Here is a 16,504-nt window from a genome sequence, read left to right as displayed (position 1 = left end):
TGGTACACAGGGCCTAAAATATTTACTATTTGTATTTACTAATTTAAATTTTACTATTTACTTACCGAAAATGTGTGCCACCCCCTGGACCAGTTGGACAGAGAGCTGGGGCCACTGGAGCCAGAGCATGTGTGTGTGGAGGGGTCAAGGGCATCAGGTTTCAGCCGTCACAGCCTTTGGGGCAGAACCCTGGGGTAGCTCTTTGGAAGCCTCACACCTCAGGGAGCCCAGCTGGAAAACCCTTGGTTTATAAAAGCAAGGGCCACCTCATTGCCCGACGTCGGTGCTGGGCCAGCTCTGCCCTGCTGAACCCTGGACTGCACGTCACTGACCCTAACACTCCCCCATGAGGACTGGGCTGCCATTTTTGCCGGGATGCCAGTGGGGAAACCAAGACTCAGAGGGTTGAGGAACACAGCACGTGGCAGAGACAGGGCTCAGATGTGGATGTGACTCAACCATCCAGGGGCAGGCCTCCTGCCGTGCTCCCATTGCCAGGCAGGTGGGCAACACAGGATGATTTCAGAGGAACCACTGATTACTAATGGAAGGTTTATGTTAATGTGTGTGTACACCAGTGTGATGGCAGTGGTTCTCAGTCAGGGTGAGCTTGTCCCCTGGGGACAGTTGGCAATATCTGGAAGTGTCTGTGGTTGTCACCATTTGGGAGGGGCTGGTACTGGCCTCTGGTGGGTGGAGGCTGGGTTGCCGCTCAGCATCCTGCAATGCACGGGGAGGTCCCACCACAGAGGATCGTCCTGCCTGAGATGTCAACGGGGTTGAACTTGTAAAACCCTCATTTATGGTATCGATATGAAGTTTACTTGAGGCAAACAGACAAGATACTTTAAAGAGAGAAATAAGTAATAGTCCGTGTTCCTAAAGATAGGGAGGAAATCATAGGTGTGATGCCCAGCAGTCTAGAAGTCGAAAATAATACCACCCACTTCATCTGAAAAAAATTACACCAGGCACTTGGACAGACTACAGCCCATAGTTTCAGCTAAGGCTGGCTTTGTTTATCAGGTACCTTTTCATCTAATTCTCCAGTGCTTTCCCCTGCTCCATCTTCCTGGGCACGTCCATAGATCTAGCAGGAGGTGGTATGAACAGATTATGAAGTCACCAATGCAGTTTAGTGTCCCCCAAAAGGAGCCTGGGTCCTTGGGAATTTCTCCCCATCTGCATGCAATCTCTGAACTAGGACAGACTGTGAACCTTTTGGTGTGGAAAGCAGACTCCACCAGAGACAGGTCGGTTTCCAGGGCATCAGGAGTTGGGAACTCAGGTAGCAGGCAGCCGTGTATTTGGCATTAAGGCAGGATAAAGCGTATGTCCCCAACTGAGTTCAGTATGCTGCAATAAAGTATGGGGCAGCTCAGTAGGCTAGGACTGGCCTTATTTGTGGGGCCTGGAATTAAATTGGGCTTTATTAGCTCTCAGGTTTCCAACTCCTAATTGAAACAGAGATTACGGACTCTTGTTTCCTTGTCTGAGTCTGGTTAAGTCAGCTCTGCATGAGTGGTAAGGGAGTGCTTATTCACAAGAACTCCAGACAGGCTTATCAGTGGAAACAAGTCATGCTATAATCCAGCTCAGACACTATCATGGGAACACAGGACCAGTGGCCTGTTGCAGGAGAACATGTGGATTTGTGGCTGTCAGACCATCGCTTCTCTGTGGTTAGGTACTGTGAGGGCTCCAGAAAAATAAAAGCAGATTCTGCTGCACTGAAAAAAAGCAGCCACCATAATTCACAGATGAGCGCAGTTTATACTGAGCAGTGTTATTCACATGCAGCCACGCTGCCAGGGACGTAAGAGGCTATAGATAAATGAGGAGGCTGAGCATCCTTTTGTTACCTTTCTTGAAAAATAAAAAAAAATCTTGTTTTACCCTATTCCTGATAGTAGCCTCTTGGCTCCAAGCTAGTTTTCGTCTTGACAGTGTAGGGGTTCTTGTCCTGTAGCAGAAGTTGAGCCCTTCCTTTTGGGTGGGACACATTTCAGATAGGTCCATCTGATGTATCGCTGCCTGTAGCATTTATAGTACATTGTACTCCGTTTTTATTTGCTTCTACTGGGATGAGAGCCAAGCCAGTAAAAGGCAAACAGCATTAATTCAGTGATGACATATGCCACTGAAAACTGTTTTTCTTTTCTTTTTTTTTCTTTTTTTTATTTTTTTAAATAGCAGAGTGGAGGCACTTTTTACTCAGATTCTGCTGGGTGCTGAAATAGAGATTGGGAGGAGGAAGAAAGGCTGTGGGGAGGCCATTGAACCTCACCTCCCTCCTGCATGTGCTCCAAGGGGGTTAGTTCACATCTTGCTCCAGATTTCATTTGGAAACTTCTGGAGCCACCTTGTTCTGTGGAGTCCAGGCCCTGCCGACCTCACATCTTCTGACCCCCCTACCAGTGGGGAAGAGTCGGCGGCGAGTGTCTTCCGATTTTCATCCTTTAACGCAGACCAGCAAGATGCATCTCGGAAGGGTATGAAAAGGCCCACAATCAGGGAAAGGAGGAGACCACCACTGTGTCATGTAGGCTCACTGTTACTTTCTAATTGGCCAAAAATTGTAATCTCTTTAAAAAAGTTGTATCAGGGGAAGGTGCCTTTTGAAGGAACTGCCTCTTATCTTGAGCCACGTTAGTAATTTCAGGATCACGGTCAGGAGTTTGTTAACCCATGAGTTTTGCTTTTGATTACAAAGCCCTTTTAAAAGACTCAACTTATTATTCTGCTGGATTCTGCAGATTAAAATTAGACTAACTATAGTGAGCTGGCAGCAGAAATCGGGGGAGGAGAATGGGTCTGGTGTATGACAAGAGGGAGTGGTGAGGACTGTTGCAAAGTGGTGGGAACAGCCGTGTCTGAAAGGAGCAAGCACCATGCTTCTAGCTGATGTCTGCCTTGTGGGCATTCAGCCCTGCGTAGCCAATCTTCGACTTTTTTTTTTAGAAGCTTCCATTTCTGACTTCTAGGTAAACTCTGTTGCTTATTAAGTGTTGGCAGCTAACTCAGAATTTTAAAAACCAGTAAGTAGCATGGGGTGCCCAGTCAAACACAGCCTGGGCTGGCAGGAATCGAAGGTTAGTCTTCCTGGGAAAACCAAACCAGTTCAATGACTCTGCATTAACCAGGAGATCTCTGTAATTCTGGATGCTGGTCAGGATGTGGACATCACAGAGGGAAACACGACCTTCGGTGACTAGGCAGTAAAGTCCTGCTGGACCCCTCAGACAAGTAAAGCTTCGATAAAATTGAGCTGCTTGTAATAGTTAGGAGGTCTGATTTCATCACAGTCAGCACGGTTGTTTGGTTCCGCTGATAGGAAAGGAAGAGCTGATGCTTTGTGTTAGGCTCTGTGCCCACTGCCTGACTAAGCTCGGCCAGCTTCCCCAGGTAGGGCCTGCTCGGAAGGTCCTGAGCTCAGCTTCATGCTCTGTTGTTCTGTTGTTGCCCTCTTGAAATTCTTAATCCTTTTGAGCCAGAGACCCCAGCTTTTCATTTTGTACCAGGCTCTGCAATTTATATAGCCAGTGCTGCTTCCCTTAGATTAGCTCATGTCATCCTCCTGATTCCCTGGAGGGTGGCCTACCATCTGGCTCCCTTTTATCGAGGAGCAACCAGAGGTTCAGAGACAGGCAGGTGCCAGACCCAAGTCACACAGCTAGGAGAGTACGAGTCAGAATTCGAGCTCAGGCCCGTCCTGGTCTGCAGGGCAGTGTCCTACCCTCGGAGCATGCTGCCTCGCTTCCACCGGAAGGTGTATAGTGTGTTCCCATCTCCGGAGGCCTTGGCATGGGGAGGATGATGAGGACACGGGGGCACAGAAGGAAGGGGAGTGCATCTCAGCAGCGCAGCCTGATAGGACCCTGTTGGATCAGGTTTGACTCTGCTTCCTCCTGTGAGGGCCTCATGAGGCCCCGCTGAGTTGGGCCATGGACAGCCCTTTCTCCCGAAGGGCGGCGGGAGCTGGGATACCGTCTTGTCTCAGGGCAAGTGTTGATGGCGTGGCTCCTCATCTGCACCTTATCACAAGCAGCCCCCCGTGCCGATGCCCGGCACGCCCCTTGTTCTGACAACCGCCACGTGCACGCTGGGATCTAACAGGGAGGACTGCGGTGCGGTGAGCACTCACCTGCCCGGTGCTGTGTGAAGCCATGGAGGGGGGAAGGCGGCGGTGGTGATGGCTGGTTAAGGTGATGAAGATGGTACTGCTAAGAAGATGCTGCTGCTGCTGGGTGGGGATGGTGAGAGCCACGAGAGAAAAACTCACTAGGTGTTTATGGGTGCCGGGCAACATTCTTTTTTTTTTTCTGGCATGGGCAGGCACCAGGAATTGAACCCGGTCTCCACGAGAACTCTGCCTGCTGAGCCACCCTGGCCCGCTGGCCCAGGCAACATCCTTTAAATGCCCTCACTCCTTTGATCTTCACGCTGGCACAATGCAGTAGGCCTGGTTATTAAGATGAGGAAATGGAAGCACAAAGAGGTTAAGAAAATTGCCCAGGGTAAGAGGCAGAATTTCACAGCTGTTCTTCCGTGCACAGCTGGGACGTATCCCTGCCTCTGGGGACTTAGAGTAATAACAGAGCCGCTGTAATCGAGTGTGAGGTGTGCAACAGGAGCAACACAAGTGGCGACGGTGATGATACCAGTGTGTTCTTTAACGTTACTCAGAGCCGGGCACGCTTTTCTGTGTTCTATAAGCGTCTCCTCAGTGAATTCTTCCATCATCCCTGTGAAGTGGGTCCCGGTCGCACAGAAAGTGGTGGGGCCAGGACTTGAGCCTGTGATGTTAACTGTAGCCTTTACAGACAGCACAGGCCGAGGGCTTGGGGAGGCCGTATGGAAGAGTTCGTGTGGTACCAGGACGCAGGGGTCAGTAGGAGCCTGCAGGGGCAGGAGGGGTAGGGAACTGCCGGCAAGTGGCTGAGCAGGAGTGAGACGAGGCTCAGCCTGTTCAGGCCCATCAGTCAAGTGTTGGGCGGCCCTAGAGCACCAGGGCCGGGGAGCAGCAAGAGACCATCCCAGGGCGGGGAGCCTGCAAGGCAGGCTCTGCACAGAGACGAGCGCTTTCCCTGATGGCAGCCAGGAGTGGCAGGAACAGATTTCACGTGGACATGGAATTCAGTTCCTGGCTCTTTGTACCATGAAGACAAAACAATAATGTGAATTTCAAAATGAAGCCTATGTCGTCATGACACACCCGGAAATCCAGTAGCACGCACACTTTTGGCTGTCCTTTATGTAAATAAACACACAGGCACATCCATTTGCTTGTGTGCGGTCAAGGTCAAGATCAAACTGTTGTTAGGATAATTTCTTTGGGTCTAGCACTCAGCCTGCAAGTTGTTGCCTAACTCGGATCTCATCCAAAGAAACCTCTGTTTGAGGACTGCACACAGCAGGACTTCAGGTAGAGTTCAGTCCCTCCACCCCACAAATGGCCTAGGCTTTTAGAATTCCCAGGCGATGCCATGAAATATTTTAGAAAGAGAAATGGCCTAGAGGCATGAGAGCTGAGTTGGAGCACAGCTCTGGCCCAGGCCCACCAGCTTCGTCAAGAACCTTCTCCAGTGTGGGACCTTGTTCCTGCCCCCAGCAGTGAGGGACCCACAGTGGCGGGTCATGGTCTTTTCTAGGTCCTGATCCGCTCTGAGAATGCGGTGCAAACTTGAAGCACTCCCCGTGGGGGTGACGCACGTAACTGTGTGTGACCTCAGAGCCAAGGTGCTGTGTCCTTGGCCCTCACAACCAGGGCAGCACCCCCAGCCCCTTCATGAGGCCTCAGGAATTCTGGAGTGGCCTCTGCTTACTGCTCTCAGGAGCTGATATTTCCAGTCGTTGTTCAGAGAGATCTGTGCGAGTCGCTCTCTTGGCCAGGGGTCCTCTCCGGTGGTTTAGGATGAGTGGGACCCAGAGCTTGCATTCTGGCTCCCCCCACCTGCCGACTATGTAGTACTGTGGGCAAGACTCCTTTTCCACAAGGATACAGAGAGAGATAAGATGTTGGGCATCCTTCCAGTACTCAAGGGACTCCCAGTGTGGACACTGAATTAATTGGCCCATAACCTCCACCTTCCTGCCATTTTCCATCCACAAGACCTTCAGGACTTAGAGTGTCCCTCCCCACAGAGCTGCTGGAGCCCCACACAGTTGTTCTTGTTTGCAACTCGAGTCCTTCAGGCCGGTCACCAGAGCTGTGCAGTGAAAGTGTCAGGTGGAGGGAGAGAGAGAGAGCATATCTGATGCTTGTGTGCCTCAGTTAAAAATCCTACAGTAGCTTCTACTGCCCTTAGAACTACATCCCCTTCCATTAATTCCCCCCACACGGCCTCAACTGACCTGGCCTCCAACCCTCCATCCTGTGGCCCTTCCTCCTAGTTTCTGTGCTCCGACCCCGTGGGGCTTGTTTAGTGTTCTGTCTAGAACACACGTCTTCCCCACACATGACCTGGTTAACGCCCGTTCTTCCTTCAGATCTCACCCTAAACATCTCTTCCTCAGGGAAGCCCATGCAGAGTCCTGGACCAGCATGGCTGTTTCCCCAGAACCCCTTGTGCTTGTCCTGGGGGTCACATTCATTTTCTTCCCATTACTTGTTCACATGTTCGTCTCTACCCCTTTACATGAGCCCCACCTGCAGGGGTGGGCGGGTCCTTTCTTATGCACTGCTGCCTCCCGTTCCTTAGCACCCAGCCTGGTGCACACAGGGGCCTGGCAGATGTCTATTGAATGAAAGCCAATGGGAGAAGGTGCACTCAGAAGGCACGTTATAGATGGTAAAAAGTATAATGACGTGGTTTGTAGTCAGACTGTGCTTTACCTGCCTGCCTCTGTCTCCTTACCTGTGGCCTAAGGATAAATCCTGCCCCACTGGGTATGTACAATTCAAAGGAGAAAAATAAATGCAAACCACATTAGAGGAACCCCACTGACAGGCAGTGCCAGACCCGCCTTTGTGTGCTGGGGGCCTTGCCTCGGTAAGAACTTCCTCCCAGGCCTCTTATTTCTTCCCTGTGCACCCACCATCTCTGACCTGGAAGCCCGGCCTGACTGCCCTGCAGTTGGTGTGTACCCCCTGCAGAGGGACACTCACAGTCACCTGGGTGCTGGCCTCATTTCTGCAGAGGAGGAGGAATCTTTGCTAAGCACCAGTCAGCCTGCGGCCAGGGTTGCTCCTTAAAGGGGTTTCTCCCTGTGGCCGCAGTTAACCTTCGCGTTCTCGCCACGACTGCCTCAGTGCACCTGTGCTGCCCCCAGCCCCACCCCTCGCCTGAGCTTCACTTGCACCACCTGGTCTCCAGGTGTCTGCCCCGCAGTGCACGGGAGAGCAGCCTGTCCTGCTGAGGCCCCGGAGCCTTCTGGGGAACTTGGAGAGGAGAGAGCTTGGGAAGCTGCTCCGGTAAGAGTTATCGAATGACCAGAGAGAATCTGGAACCATATAGCAAACTTCCCCCCATTAACCCCTGGATTTTGGCAGTTCCTTTGAGACAGCTGTGTTTGGGGAGCAGGATGAGGCATGGCAGGGGGTCTTTAGTTGTCTTGGAGTTTGGGGCAGATAATGGAACTGAAGGGACAACCAGAGATCCAGATTTGAGGAAAAACAGATCTGTAAGGATTGGGGTGGCAGGAATTGATGGCAGAGGCGTCTGGTGCTCCCGGTAGGACTTGCTGTTGTTCGGTCTTGCACCCCTGACTGAGATTGAGGTTCCAGGCTCAAGGGCCCATTACCCTCGCTTGAGTCTCACACCCACCCTTGGCCCAGGGAGCGGGAGCCCCACTCGAGCACCATTGGCCCAGTCTGACTGTGTCTATTAGGGAAGGTGGATTCCCCCAAAGCATAATTGGGATGCAGTTACTAGAAGAAGGGGTAGTAGATGCTAAGCAGGCAGAGTGGCTACTGTCGTCGGAGATTGTTGCCCGAATGATGCCCTTCTCACCACCCCTGCACTGGGTGAGCCCGAGAGGCTAAGGACAGGCCTTGCGGATGTGCCCAGATAGCATTTCCCCCGCCCCACCCCCACCCCCGCCCTGCTGGAAGGCATGCCGGCTGCTGCATTCAGACGAGCACATTTCCTCAGCGTTTCCTCTCTGTGTCTGTTATGTTCTTGAGGTGAGGCTGGATGTCTGTAACTTCAGCTCAGTGCTCTTTAAAAACATCTTGAACTCCATCCCACCGGCAATCACAGCCCATGGCAGGGGCCCTGCTGTGACTGTAGGAAATGGTGTGAGCTGCAGACTGCCCCTCTGCCATCGGGCCACCCAGAGCAGGAAGCCCAGTTCTCCGGAACCCAGGCGCCTTCTCTCATTCCCATCCCAAAACCGGAGCAGAACTCTGCACCGCCGTTTGGCTGCCCGGCCCCTCCCTCTCTGCTCACCTCTGTCCTCTAACTGGGATGGTTTCTCTCTGCAGCAGAAAAGAACACCTCTGGGATGATCAGCCGCCCTTCCCCGGGGAGGATGGAGTGGATCATCCCTCTGATTGTGGTATCAGCCTTGACCTTCGTGTGCCTCGTCCTTCTCATCGCTGTGCTAGTTTACTGGAGGTGAGTAAGCCGGGCGTCACCTGCGGAGCAGGTGCTGGGTGCTGGCCAGGTTGTGCTGTGAGCCCCCTGTCCAGGGCGGGAGGGCCGTGGCTTAGTGCGGAGGGGAAACCTGTGGCCTCTTTCTGCAGAAAGGTGAGGCAGCTTGAGAGTTGCTAGTGACTCCTCCTGGGAGACCTCAGACCCTCTTAAATCTGGAGGAAATCGGGCAAGCCACTTTTGAGGTCGAGGCACTTACTTCTGGGATTTAGTGAAAAGAGGCTTTTGTTTGGGAGTCAGAGAGGTCAGGGCTCTAACCCCAGCTCTGGTGGCTACTTGACTCAGTCCCATTTCCACCTGGAGCCTCCGTTTCTAAGTCTGCAAAATGAGTTAATACATTTCGCAGTGTTTCCGGTTTCTTTGAGACCGTGTTCTCCTTTGTTGTATCCACATTAAATTACTTTTTACCTTAACAACATTTTTCATGGCTTTTTGCTGAAAATTAAATAGCATATCATGTGACATTTAGTAAATGGAAAATAAAAAATGGCATATTGTAAGCCATCCTACCATCACCATTGTCCTTAAACTGATTTTCACTGAAGCCGGCTTGCAGCCCCTGCTGAGAAGGTCTGGGCTTTTTCACGGCTGCACCATCTCAGTCTGTTCAACAGAATGAATCCGCCTGGCCCTGACTCAAACTAAAGTAGGAGGCTTCCGCCCTTTCTCTGGTAAGCTTCAGTGAGGATAAACAGGTATCCTATCTTCTTACCCATCCTCACTTCTTTCCATTCATCCAGTTAACTCTGAGTTCCAATCCTGTACCAGACACTCCTGTAGGCACTGAGGTACAACAGAGAGTAGAACAGACAAAAATCTCTGCTCTCATGGTGCTCACATTTAGGTGGGAGGGACAGACAATAAACAGAGCAAGTAAGTAAAATATGTATTACATTTGATGGTATTAGGACGTAATAGAGAAGCTAAATCCAGAAAGGGAAGGGGCATACTCGGAAGTGGGACTGAGGGTTCAGTTTCAAGTAGAGTGAGCAAGGAAGTCCTCACTGGAAGCTTATATTTGAGCAAAGACCTAAGGAAGAGATACTGAAGTGGGGCCCCATCTAGGGTGTGCTCTGAGCAGAAGAAACAGCATGTGCAAAGGCCCTGAGGTAGGAGTTTGGTGTGTTCCAGGAATTGCCAGGAGGCCAGTGGGTCTGAAGTTGATGAGTAAGGGGGAGGGTGGTAGGGAGAGGCGCTGGGAAGAATCAGGTTGGAAGGGGATCGGGTCATGTGGGCTATTGTACACACTTGTTGCCCTTTTACTGTAAGAGAAATAGGATTTGGGGCAGAGAGCATTATGGTCTGATTTCAGTCTTAGCAGGATCACCTTGCTGCTGTTTTGGAAACAGACTGAAGAGGAGCAGAGGCAGAGACAAGCTGAGAGACCACTGACTTAAAGAGGTGACAGTGGCTCAGATGAGGGTAGCAGTGCAGATGGTGAGACTCTATTGGATTTTGATGTACTTTAAAAGCAGAACTGACAGGATTGGCTGGCAGATAGGCTGTGTGTTCTCTGATCTGTTCTCTAGACCAGGGGAGTAAGGCGGCGGGTCCTCAGGCTTCCCCAGATGTCTAACCTTAACTCCAGTACTGTCTGTACTGCAGATCAGCTGGATTATGAAATCTGTATTTTAGGGTGAGCCTAGAAAGCTAGACTTCCTCCGTGCCCTTCCTTCTCCAGGAGAAAGCAGTTTGAGACAAATATTTGTCTGGAGGCTGCCTAAGCATGCAGAAGTAATGGGAGGTCTGCCCATCCATCTCCTCTTGGCTTCGCTCGGTTCTGTGTGATTTTAGTGTCAGGTTCTCCCCACATGGGAGCAGAGAGGGCCCCTGGTGGCCCCAGGCTGTGTGATTTCAGGGTAAAGAAGTGTCTTATTTCAAGCATATCTAGGAAAAATCTCAGATTACTTCCGGTTCTCCCATGTTGGGTCCTCTGCCCAGCTTTGAATGGATCACTGTGACCCAAGAGAAGCATGGACCACGTGGTCAGGCAGGCCAGACACAGAGCCTTTACACAGGCTTCTGGAAGAGAGGACTGTACACAGATAGTAAAGTGAGAATCCTTTAGAATCCTTCCATTCAAGATGCATTTTCCTTCTGGAAAATAACAACTGTTTATACTCTGAGAAAAGTGAGTCCAAATGGAAAATATGTATCGAACAATATATTCATATTTCACGCCATCCAAAATATATTTATCATGTTATGTATACATATAAATATATTCAGAAGTTTAGTTTACAGTAACCAGAGAGCTGAACTTCAACGGGTAGACTCTGGATACAAGCTTTTTACCAAACTCCGAATGCCAGTAACACAAAAGTGAGTATGAAGGGGAAAATTCTCACAGAGCGCAGAAAGGGAGATTGAATTAGCGTTAGGATGGATGAATTGGAGACGCATGAGAACAGCCCAGAGGGTACAAGGACCTTTTTTCCTTCCAACCTGTTTTGATTAATGTGAAAGAAGGAAGCACTAGGGAGCTCATACAGAAAACTGGTAAATGCAGAAGAGACATGTATTTCCCTTTGGCGATGCAGTTTTGAAGCTGGAACAACAGTGCTTCCCTTCTGCCTTTTGAGACGCAGTGAGAGTAGGTGATTGGCAAACAGACTTGACATAAGTAGAGCATTGAGGGCGATTAAAATCTTCTGGATTGTTTCCTCCAGTGGCAGGCTTTGCACCCAGGGGTTTAAACCAGCTCACTGTGGCAGCAATTCCTACCGCAACGAAGGAGAACTGATACTTTGCAGCTATTGTCCTGGTTCCTGAATGTGTTCACTTAGAGATATTGACTCTTCAGTTTAATCAGTTCAAGAAGGAGGAAAAAATTAAATCCAAGATCTCTGAGTTCTGTTTCTCCACCAGTCTCCCACTCTGTGAAGATGGTACTGTTTGTGGTTGCTAATGTTCATTGAGCCCTCTTTGAGTGCCAGACACGGCTGAGCCCTTGAGTGTCATCAGCTCATGATTTTTTATAAGAAAGCTGTATGGTAGGTTGTATTGTAGATACTGCGATCCCCATTTTTAAAGTAAGGGGCCAGAGCTTGTGGAGGTCAAAGTGACTTGCCAGGGGTGTGCAAAGTGAGTGGTGGAACCTGGCTTGAAGACAGGGTGTCTTCACTCTAAACTATGAGCTTACTCAGCCACTAAGGTCTGTGCCTCACACCAGCCGGCCGTGAAGGCTGAGCATGACTGGTGTTCAGCTAACAGGGAATTAGTGGGTCCGTTGCACCGAAGCTTTGCTTGCTATTAGATTCAACTATGCTCCTTGGCCAGGGAAAAGAATGAGTTACTAATATTTGCTGAAAGCCTACTATGGGCCTCGCTTATCCACTCTGTTGGTCGGGACTCTTTTCCTGGTGCAGTTGACAAAAACCCTGTCAAACTGCCTTAAGCACAAGAAAAAACTTTTTTTTGTTGTTGTTGATGCATGGAACTGAAAATTTCAGGAGCTTTAGGTCTGGTTGGATTCAGAAGATGGAAAAGGGCATCAGGACTCAGTTTGTTTTGCCAGCCTCTAGGATCTGCTCTCTGAGGCCAGCCTCTTGAGTGTTTCCACCAGCTGGTCACTGGCCCATGTTAGGCTTATATCTCACCATCCAGTGGAAAGGGAATTTCTCTTCTCTACTTGTTCCAGGAAAGTCCCAAGATAGTATCTCTTAGGATAAGTATCTCTTAGGATAGACTTAGGCCATTTATCTCTCCCTTGAGCCCACTTGTAGCCTGAAGGGTGGAACACTTTTGTTGGGCCTGGGTCTTGGACTTAGCTCTGGAACGCTATGGTGGGGTCAGTGCCATGAAAACAACATGGACTGAGACTGGACAAAGGGTAGTTCTGCTAAGAACCTTCATGGGCCAGAAAGGTGACTGGATGCTGCTGCCAGGCAAATAGAAGTGAGCAGTTTCCTCCAAAAGCAGCTGGGATGTTCACCAAGAAAAGCAAATTCAAACTTGGGTAACAAAAAAGCAAAAAGTATTAATGATAATTCTTGTGGAACATGTCTTAGGTGAGCTCTGAGTCATTCATTCACGTTGTTGCTGAGCAGATTCAAAGCTGGGGCGATGGATGTCATCTCATCACGGTAATCAGATGCCAGGAAGCATCTTGCAGTCCAGTAGCAAGGTGCCTTGGGACTCAAAGTCAAACCTGAAAAAAAAGACAGCCAATATTGCTTAGGAATTGATTTTCTTGAATACACCCAAGATTAATCTTTGTCTTTACTCTCAGAATTGGAAAGGCTAATTGGGGCAAAATAAACATGCCAGGGTGTGCCCACTCCCACAGGGAAATATGTATGTAAATAATGGAAAAGGAAAAAGGTGGAGGTAGGAAGTGGAGCTCAGTGTGGCCAGCCTCATGGTTCTAAATTAGGACTCAGGTGCTGTGCATGTACCTGCCATTGATTGGAAAAATGGTGGCTGCTTTAAATCCCATCCCATGATGATTAGAGAGTGCATATACAGTTTAGAAGGTTCCTCTTTACTACTGCCCATTCCTACTCTTACATGGGCAACAGGCCCATTTGCAGCTTTTTGCTATTGATACAATGTTTAAGGAGTTCCAGCCACATATTGGGCCAAGTCCGGTCATTCAGGAAGGTGGTCCCTAAGGTGCTCACAGTTCACTGGGAGAGGTGGACTAGTTAATTAGAATAGGGAGAATGAATAAAGAGGGTCAAATCCAAGTTAAAATGAGAACATGTAAGCAGGACCTCAGCCCAGCCTGGTTAGGTTAGGAGAAGCTCCTGGGAAATCTGATGCCCCAAGATGGGTCTTGAAACACAAACAGCTGTAGGCCAGTTGAAGAAGTTCTGGAGCCATAAGGCTGCAGAGAGACCTGGCCTCTTCAAGCAGGTACTTGTGGTTCCATGTGGCATGGGAACAGCTGGGGCCACGAAGGCCCTAGATGCCACCTGAAGGAATGTGTGCCATACCCTGCAGGTGATGGAAAGGCACTGAAGGAGCCAAAGCCGCAGGAAGACAGAATGAAAAGAGGCAGTGCTACACAGAGGCCAGGTGGGGACACCAGAGTCAGAACCCAGCTCTACCACTAGCTATCTGTGTGGCCTTAGGAACTCTCAGCAGAGGTGCTGTCATCCCTTAGCGGGTGAATATGGTTCTTGAAGCAGGTGAAAAAATATTACTCTTTTTTGTGTATAAAGCACAGATAGAGAGAGATAAATATATATAATATATTGGTGGTATTAAAATTTCATTGGGAGGGAAGGCAAGTGGGAAAAAAATTTATCAAGGCTCCTTAAGGGCATTACCAGTGAAAAAAGATTAAGAAACACTGCCTTAGACAAAGACTCCTCCACAAGCTTCAGTCACCTCATCTGCAAAATAGAGTTAAGAAATGTACAACTGGGTTCACGAGAGGATTAAGTACAAGCTATAGGAAATGCTTACCATGTGCTTAGTTTAAATGTTAGTTGTCGGTTACACCAGATCTGACTCTAGGGAAAAATAGGAATTTCATTCTGAGTTCCTGAATGCCAAAAAAAAGTGGTTTTTAAATAAAGAACAGCAAATTTACAGATCTAAATGAATGTTGCCCCCTTAAATGTAAACAGTTTCAGTAGCTGTACTAAAATATGCCCTTTGCTCAAAATATGCTTGAAAATAACCATTTCCTTCTAGATTTCATTCTTTTTAATCATCTCAGTTGTGCAAAGTATTCATCCTAAAAATAGCCAAAAGTCATCTAATTGGAGATAAATATAAATGTAGGCACACCAACTGAGCAGAATCACTTTGGGTTATAAGAGAAAAAGGATGACTATAAAGCTAATAAAATTAGTTTGAATGATGCCCATAACCAGCCTAAAGGCAGTTCCAGAGGAGAGAATCCCTAAGTAACCATAGCAAACCTATGACGCCCCTTCCCCATTTACCCCCCAGGAATCAACTTTGTAGCCCAGCAGTCCTCAGGGTTGACTATCTTATTAAGAGTAAGCTTTGTGAACTGCTGCAGCAGACACCTCCCAACACCTCAGTGGCCTAAGACCACAAAGGTTAAGTTCTCGCCCATGTGAAGTATGATGGGTTTGGGAAGCCCTCCTCTGTGGTTTCTCCTTCTGGCATACGTGTCTCCTGCGCTGCTGCAGCAGAAGAAAAATGGAGGAGGAGCCCAACTCTTAACTGCTTGGCTCGGATGTGAAACCTTCACTTCCCTTCACTTACCATTGGCCAGAGATGGTCATGCCAGCCAAGCTTAGTTCATGGGACACAAGAAAAGGTAGGGGAGCACCCAGGTATTCGGTGAGCACCGCAAGTATTCTTCAATCTTTAGGCCCATTGGCATCACTGGATTAAGAGTATGTTTCCTGAAAGAGACAACTTCAGAGGCCAACCTTTAGTCTCATAGCTTCAGGTTTGGTCAAAACTAGAAAATATAGGTACAGCTATCAGATTTTTTTTTGTCAACTGAAAGATATAGAGAGCTCCACTGGAGACTGTTTGAGCAGTAGTTGTGCAAAGAGCAGCATGGATCTGTAGAGAGAAATGTATCTTGAAATACTGCTAGCTGAGCTGTTACAGTAGGATGTGACAGCTCCCCCTTGAATACTCCTTGCAAAGGTCTGTCTTGGAGAAGTGTAGGAACCAAAACCATAAAGAATATAGAAGTCCCTGTGAAGGTAGGAGGAAAAACATACAGAGTGGTTTGGGTCAAGGGCAGGGTTGTGGGGCAGATAATAATAGCAAAATTAAGTAACAGAGTTTTTGCAGTCGGGTTCTGTTGTGTGCCTTATAAATATTGCAATATTTATATTGCAGTGGTTCAGTGCTATACTAGTGGTGGTTGAAAAGAGAGTGAGAAAGAATCAGTTCAGGAGATTTTGGCCTTAGTACTCAGGATGGTGATAAAATACACCTTTTGAGTTACTACAGTCAGAAAGCACATTCCAAGAGTTCCAGAGCCCCTGCCTTATTAAGATGAGCTGTTTATATGGCATTAATGTGCTGACATGCCTGGAAAGAAGCACAGCTGCTGCCACTCAGAGAGAAGACAGCAGTTTTTGGAAAGTGTGTTTCTCTTCAATTTGTGTAATTTGGGGTAGATGCTGGGAGAGTAGTGATGTGCAGAGAGAGCCATCAGTGTGGTAGGGCATGCAACTTGTTTATTGGCTCTTCCAAAGAATAATTTAGCTACTGTGAGCAAAAGTTTAGAATTGTGAGTATTGCAAAGATGTTTTGTAACGTTTTTTAATATTGAAAAAAGTTGCTCTGAAGGTAGCTCTCCTCTCTCCTTTGGGCAAAGTCTCACCCCTGAAATGGCATGAGACTTATCAAGTCCTGTACAGCTGAGGTCATTTTATTGAATATTCACCATGGCCAGACATGTGCTAAACTGATTATATCCCCAGTTAACCAGCATATTATTTCCAGGAAGTAATTGAGATTGTTGTGTCCATTTTGCAGATAAAAAAAACTGAGGCTTAGAAAGATCAAGTGACATGCCCAAGTCTCAGTGTTAATCTCTTGTCTATCCTGGATTTGAATGCAGGCAATTTGACTTCATCCACCATTACCTTAATCCTGCCTAAATGAGGCATATCGTGCATGGAGACATGCACTTCCTTCCTTAGCCTGCCTTTATAGTGTGTGTTATTGTATGTCAAAAGACATTAGGGAAAGGAAATGTCTCAGCCATTATGCCATCTTTCTAAAGGTGGTGGTAAACTGGTTTGGAAGATTGGATATAAACCTCCCTATGATTTGGATATGCCAAAATCATGTGTGAAAAAGCTTCATGAAACCAGCTATATTTTAAAGTCTTCTAGAAGTTGTCTCTATTACTTTGACAAGATTTTAATAATGAATACTATAATCTATTTGGTTTGTATTACCTGGGCCGATCAGTGGTGTTACCAATTTACCAATGCTAAATAAGACCAATTTAGCAT

The 16,504-nt window shown here is 48.2% G+C and overlaps 1 protein-coding gene across 4 annotated transcripts in view; it reads left to right on the top strand.

The window, feature by feature from the left end:
- The window catches only part of PTPRG (protein tyrosine phosphatase receptor type G), a 730,904-nt gene that overhangs the window by 640,225 nt on the left and 74,175 nt on the right, over positions 1-16,504 (top strand). For 3 of the 4 annotated variants that reach the window (XM_077128810.1, XM_077128808.1, XM_077128811.1), the window contains exon 13: positions 8,426-8,558. In XM_077128810.1, coding sequence (XP_076984925.1) covers positions 8,426-8,558 — 133 coding nt within the window. The remainder of the gene's footprint in view (positions 1-8,425; positions 8,559-16,504) is intronic. The other variant, XM_077128809.1, reaches the window with a different exon arrangement.

This window comes from Tamandua tetradactyla, chromosome 15 (genome assembly GCF_023851605.1).
Source record: "Tamandua tetradactyla isolate mTamTet1 chromosome 15, mTamTet1.pri, whole genome shotgun sequence".
NCBI classification, from domain to species: domain Eukaryota; kingdom Metazoa; phylum Chordata; class Mammalia; order Pilosa; family Myrmecophagidae; genus Tamandua; species Tamandua tetradactyla.
The sequence above is the reverse complement of the archived record's forward strand: the minus strand, read 5'-3'. Positions and strand labels throughout refer to the sequence as shown.